Here is a 7,294-nt window from a genome sequence, read left to right as displayed (position 1 = left end):
ATTATCTACAGTTGGTGGCTATTTCCAGAATGATAGGATTGTCAACTCTACCAATTGAATCATGCCTTGAAAGACTTTCTTTTTTGACATGCTGCTTCACTATTTATTTAAATTGGAATTCAACGTCCACTCTGGAACTGCTGTTTGGAACAACTCCAGTAATTGAGTAAGGCTTTGAGCTATAAACTAACAATACCTTAAAACTGGTAATAGCCTCACCCGATCCGTCTCCCCTGGGAAATGTGTGGTACTCTGCGTGTGGTCATGTCCCATTCCAGTCTGATGAGTGAGTGAAGGATAAACCGAGACTGCTATTGCACAATTGCACTCCACTGACACAGGTTGGGGGGGGCACATAGGGCCTGGGAATAAATAGTAGAACAACACGGAGTAAATGCATTAACTTACTTGGAGATTAAATATTTGATCTTTAGCAGCACAAGATGCATATACAAGGTTTCTGTGCAGTGTGTTTGAGCCCTTAAATAACAGTTTCTCAGTTAATCGGTCCATTTAAGGAATCAAGGTCTCAAGTTAAGGCTTGCTTTTGAGACTGTGCTATTCATTTATAGTCTCAACGTTCAACCCAATCATTCCAAAGCCTCTAATGCAAATGTCACAAATCACTTACTCAGGTTTATGTCATATTAACAACCTAAATAATCAGAAATTGAAAGTGTTTGCTCTCCCAAAAAAAAGGATCACTAATTTACCCATTCATCCATGTATTATTAAATTTGCAGGGGACATGGAGGCAATATCCCCTGGAGATCGACTAATTGCTGGGACAATTCAATAGCATTAATTAAGCTAACTCATATGTCTTTGGGATGTTTGAACCAAATCCACTTTTTCCCTCCAACAATCTCAATGTGGCTGAGTGGCGACTATTGTGGATGTAAAGTGGGATCACAGATTCTCCTACTGGCCACATAAAGCTAACATTATCTTCTAGATGAATTGTGACAATTTCCAAATATTTTTAATTCAATTCTCCTGAGGAGTACAAAGCATGAGCACTCTTACTTTGCTAATGGTTTACATAGTTTCTTTTGGGAGGAAGGGTTGCTTTTTTCATTTTTTATTATTTAGTTCATTCTGTAAGTAGCAATATAGAGCACAAGGCAGGAAACAACATTGTCCATTGTGGGCCACACTCGTGGACACAGCCACACCTGGCCAGTTTACAAGGTCCAGTTAACAAATGTTTTTTGGATGTGGGAGGAAAGCCACACTGAAAAACCCAATGTATACAAGTGTTTGGGACAGGATGTGGAGCTGTGGGGCAGCAGATATAATCATTAAACTAATAAACGTTTAAACGTTTGGAAAATCTTGTTTAAGCAATTCTGACTAGCCTGTGTGGGTAACGAAAGAAAAAAAGCTAACCCTGAAGGTAAAGTTGCAATGGAATTGGTTAATATATTGTGGCTTATCACTGCTCATTGTCCATGTAATCCCTTGTAGCCTCAGCCCAGAAAGTAAGACTGGATGTAAGAAAAGGCTTCAGGCCAGATGCCTTGGTCAGCTGTACAGCTGTATTTTACGGGAACTGTGGGCATGCATACATACAGTAGGTGAACTTTTTTCCACAATATTTACCAGTGTATTTAATGAGCTGGGTGGAAAAATAATTGGTTTCCAGTTTGTCCAACAATGAACCTGCCGGTAAACTAATTGGGTTCCAATTTATCCAAAGAAGACTGAATGACCTTCTACCTTATAAAGATGCAGAAACTGGCTCTGTGATAATACCAATGTAATCCCTGGTATATGACTGAACCAAAAGTGGGCTATTACTGTGTATCATGGAGCAGTTAGGATAGATCACTTTGATATATAAACCGAGTTTAAGGCCGCAAAGTGATGGCAACATTATTTAAATAAAACAAGTAATACAAACTGAAACTTTCATTTTTGGTCTTTAATTCATTACAGAAACACAAGAATAAAGTTTAACGCAGTTGTATCTATTGTAACCTCCCCATTATAAAGACAAACGCTGCCCTACTCAGTTCTCCTTTTGTCTATTACCACATGCAGCAGTTCCTAAACAATGCTACTTTTGTGAACAAATTACATCGTGCAAGAGAAAACAGAAAAAATAAACTTTGGGATAATAAATCTAACCAATAGATCCTTACTTACGTCAGCTAAGTGGCCAACAAATTCTTTCTCACGTCTGCATATATGCGTACTCTCAAACACACACACGCACACACACACAATCAGTACTATCCTCAGTTTAGAAGGCTAGGATTTTTCCTATACTGGCTTGTAATGAAGGTAAAACTTATAGATTGCTTATAGGATAAATCATTCTTGGGAAGTTAGATTATATATAAATGATTGATGAGTAATTAATTTTACTTCTTTATATCCTCACAGCAAAACAAAACCCCCCAAAAAATGCCACACCCAGACAGCTTCTGCTTAGGGATTTTTTTTTTTTTTACATTCCACAACATAAGAAAGAATGTGAATTACATATTGATTTTTGTGTCTTGTTTCTTTGATGTAATACATTTCCACTGTCAAAGCTGTCAGAAAATTGCTGTTCTCAATCAAGTTGAAAAAAAAAATTAAGAATCAAACCTAGCAACATTGATCTAAAAACAATAAGCATCAAAAAACATGACAAAAGCATACAAGGCAATAGCACTTGGGTCACAAAATGCTCCTCCCTCACACTACCCCACCACCCCAGGTAGTCACTATCTGCAATGGATTGAACTTTCTTCACTCTTCATCAGACGAATCTCTGTCAAAGGTATAAGCCATAAAAAGCACATCTGGCCTTTGGGGTATGAGGGCATGGCCTGGTTTCACAATCTCAAAGCCCAGAAAGCTGAAGGTCCGCAACAGAGCAGCTGTAAAGACAAAAAACAATCTAATGTGAATTGCAAGGTTTTAGAATATTCTTCCTATAAAATATACACAAAAATATTTGTTTAATAACAAATAAGTGCATGTACATTATGCTAGAGCAAGGAAAAGGCTCAGAGGTCCTTGAGCCAGTTATATACTTTATTTTCAGATTACATTTAAAATTTACATTCTGATTATTAAAACTTTCATGAAGCCTTCAACACAGAACGTGCTGCCATTAGATATGTAAGGTATACTGATAATTTGATCTTTTTTTAATTGCATACAGAAATTGCCAGACCCTCTAAATATGATTCTGGGTCCAAAGGGCTACATAAACAGAAATACTTTATTTAAGAATACCAAATATGGTACTCAGGGAGGGTACAATTTAAATTTCATACCAGCAGAATTGTCGACACTTGGCTGAAGAGATGAAAATAACTATTAATCTATTTTATCACTATTTATCATGAGCCACATAAAAGCAGATTCATAGTGGTTTGTGTACGTACCTTTTCACTTTTCTCGCTCTTTAGTATTTATAGAATTTAAAGATTCATTCACAATGAGTGAGGTACAAGTCAGACAAACATACAAAATAACATGTTATTAAAATTAGATCACATATCCCACTAGCCTAGTGAGCAAAGAATGAAGATTTAATATGAAGCAATCATTCAAACACACCGTGGCATTCAAAAGATTAGCAAATATTTAGCATGCTTAATTGATTGAGGGCAGAATTAATGCCTGCCAGACTGTAAACAGCCTTTGGACTGTTCCTTACAAAGTAAATTTTTGTTTTCAGACTTTCTAAGTAAAATTTGAAATCTTTTGCCCACTGTATTATTGTGGGTGGGACACATGCATACTGTTTTAGTAACAAGCTTTTCTTTTCCAACTTCCATGAATAGCTAGAATTAATAAATCTAAATTAGCAGAGGTTTTTTTTAAAACAATTGTCACTTTTTATGTTTACAAGCAAAGTAATTAAAAATGGAGCACTTCAATGGCAACAAAGGAACTACCGTACAGAGTGACAATAGGTCGCTAAATACTAATGAGGTGCAGCCAAGTTGCCTTCAGAGACAGGTAGTATTCTCAAGAATATGAATGATGTTTACACAGTGGGTAATGGGGGTCAAGAAATGGACAGGAGGCGAGTAAAGCGCCTTGAAATGACAAAAGTCTGAGAAGCAGGCTTTATGGAAATGCAATAGAGAGAGAAAGCACCAGACAAGAGAGGTTTGCACACACGAGGATACCAAGAAAAAGCCCAGGAAGAGTGCATAGGGCAAAATATCAAATATTTTTACTTATTTACATTCAGTAGATTTGGGACCAAGTGCACTATAGCGATAGTAGTACTGTCACATGTACAGAGTACAGTGAAATTCTTATTCGCATGTCCAACCAACATGTAACATGTCACCACACTCAAGCACAAGCATAAATAATTTTAAATACAACCCAGATTAACTGATGTACTCCTTACTCTTGTCTGTATGCTATTACCTAAATATGTTCCTTTAGCATTGGTTACTAAATAAGAATGTGTAAAGAATGAAAAGTTGTTGCTACTGTGGTCCTACAGGAATTGAGCCCAAGATCTCTGCTATAAATGTTGATGCTTGCTGATTTCAATAATATCATTCCAAACTTCTTTCTTATATATTTGATGACCTAACTCTTATTATTAGCCATTCCTCCAAGCTACAATAACAATTTCAGGACTCAGGTAATAGTTTATCTGTTTATCTTTTTGTCAGTATACAGAAAACATGTTTGCAATGCCATTGTTTTTTGTAGAGTTCAGTGATGGGGTGATTCTGCATATTCATCTTCAATTTTGGGTATGTACCCAATTACTACTGTATATTTTTTCTGTTGCCATTACGATCTGTAATTTTTCCTAGTATGAAATATTAAAGAGATTATATGATTGCTCACATATACTTGAAATGTTCCCAGATAGTTCTAGCAGATACACCAGGAGATGCAGTTCCAGTTAAAAGTTTGGACACACCCAGAAATGCTCATGGTTTTTGTAGAAACAAGATACCCTTTTTTATTAAGATACCATTAAACTGATTTAAAAATAAAGCCAAAACATTACTTGTGTTGTTAATGGCTACTGCTGCTTGAAATTACCCAATTTTAATTTATTATTCACATATAACTGCATAGGCCCATTTTCAGCAGCCATTCCCTTCAGTGTCCTAATAGTCGAGTCCTTTAGCTTATCCTTAATTAATCACTTTAAATGCTAATTGGTTGTCAGAGATACCTTTGATTGCATTAACAGCATTGAAACCTGGTATTCTGTTCAATTTAGTGGCAAGATACTGGCAGAAGTTCAGTTTCTAAATTTTGTGAAGTTCAATTCCAGGTTCAAAAATGGTCAAAATGAAACAGATTTCTCAAGAAACATGGAATAACTTTTATTTTGCAAAAGAAATGTACATGTGACAGATTGATTTAAACATATAGTGAAGACATTACCAATGTTGGTATTGGTGTTTTACTGCTGACTTTTAATTTCTCCACATATGACTGCAATGGCCCATTTTCAGCAGGTAGTCCTTCATGTCCTTACTTTACCTTTAGTTAGTCATTTTAAATGCTAATTGGTTATTAGAGAAACTTACTAATTGTACCTGTATTACTGAAACCTGTTATTCTGTTCATTTAAGTTGCAAAGTACTGGCAATGCTAAAGGTCAGTTCTTCGATCAAATGTGGTCAAAATGAAACATGTCAGTCTGTTGTTTGTTTATTTTTGCAGAATGAAGTTTATTGCATAGGAATGATTGCTAAGAAACTAAAGATTTCACACAAAGGTGACTATTACTGCCTTGAGAGAAAAGGGCAAACTGGAGCTAACCAGGACAGAAGAAGAAGGGGAAGACCCAGGTGCACAACTACATAAGAGGATAAGTACAACACAGTGTTAGTTCAAGCTATCCCACGTCAGTGCAGGGTCCTCTGTCCGGCATACACGTTTCCACTTTGTATGGTTGAGAGTGTCCTTGGGTGGTTACATCAGCATGCTTCATATCGCCCTTAGTTCAGTCCATCCACTGGTGCTTCAGTTGACCTTCTGGTTGCCAATCATGTGGGCTGAGATGGAGCATTTTGTGCTACGATGACATGGCCATACCATCACAGCCTGGCCTTGCAAATCTGGCTTCTTCATTAGTAGCACACCAAATATGTTCTTTTGCCAATTTTAACCTTTTCTTTTTATTTGCCTGTTTCAGATATCGCTTTTTCTTTGAAACACTGGCTCTTAGGCTCTTTTACTATTTCAGATGGTTCTCTGGGTCCATTCAGCTACTGTGATGTTGGTGTCTGCATCCATTTCCTCAGTGTCTGTCCAGCTCTGTGTTTTCAATGCTAGTGTAGGAGCTATTATGTGCTCTGCAGCATCCCAGGCTATCCTGGAGATATCTAAAAGTGGCATTTCCATAAGAGATCAAATAAAAATAATGTTGGTGAGGCACAGGTTGCATCCAGTGTCTATACCAGACATCTAGATGAGAGGAAATTAGTCTTTTTTTCAGCTGAAACTGCTCAAATCTACCAAAAGCAAAACCATATATGTAGTACTTTTTTTCTGGTGCCATTATTCTCTTCTAAGGCACATCTGTGACATTCAGAGCAAGTTAATTTACTTTAGTATTCTACAATATTCTTCTGAAATTGACTCTGCTGTATTTAACTATTCCAAGGCCAGTTACTACATTGTCTAGTACCATCTCTCAATTTTTTGTTGCTCTTGTACGCATAATACCCTTGGGGTTCATTGTTCTGTGTTCATACTTGTACGCAGAATGTCTTGATATTTTCCATTTTTTTTTTTTTTTTTTACTTGGAAGATATTGTTACAAAAAGCTTGCTAACCACTTAAAATTACCTGGAATTTTGAATTAATTGTCCATAGAAATACTGTCACACAATCTACTTAAACAAATAACAAACAACTGTACTTCTTGTGCCCTTAGCTACGAGGACTGGTTCCAATTCCATACAAATGTTTTACTGAGAATACTAAGGTCAAGAAAGCTGATGTATTTTTTTTATACTTGTATTATATTTAATACTATAACTTCACCTGTACTATAATCTTTGAAGTCCCTTGATAATTGAATTAAAACCATTTCACTATTTTGTAAGAAATGAGGATTAATTGATTACCAGATAAATGAAGCAGTAGATACCAGGTGTACAAACATATACTTTAGGGCCCTGCATAATTCCATTTTGGTCCAACCTGTCTTGGTTTACAGATAATAAACAAAGGCTAATAAAAAAGGAACACTTGTTTGGATACATGACCTGGCATGGATTGTTTGTTCTGCAAACAATGTGTTTGTTCATCTACTTTATTTTTAGGTAAGTTTAGGAATGACTTGCCAATAGCT

The 7,294-nt window shown here is 36.2% G+C and overlaps 1 protein-coding gene across 1 annotated transcript in view; it reads right to left on the bottom strand.

Annotated features, from left to right (window-relative positions):
- Window positions 1–1,903: 1,903 nt before the first annotated feature.
- The window catches only part of oaz1b (ornithine decarboxylase antizyme 1b), a 42,975-nt gene continuing 37,584 nt past the window's right edge, over window positions 1,904–7,294 (bottom strand). Inside the window, 1 exon segment of the mRNA XM_028804978.1 lies at window positions 1,904–2,870. Within this exon segment, the coding sequence (XP_028660811.1) occupies window positions 2,740–2,870 (131 nt within the window). The 3' untranslated portion in view covers window positions 1,904–2,739.

This window comes from Erpetoichthys calabaricus, chromosome 7 (assembly GCF_900747795.2).
Source record: "Erpetoichthys calabaricus chromosome 7, fErpCal1.3, whole genome shotgun sequence".
NCBI classification, from domain to species: domain Eukaryota; kingdom Metazoa; phylum Chordata; class Cladistia; order Polypteriformes; family Polypteridae; genus Erpetoichthys; species Erpetoichthys calabaricus.
The sequence above is the reverse complement of the archived record's forward strand: the minus strand, read 5'-3'. Positions and strand labels throughout refer to the sequence as shown.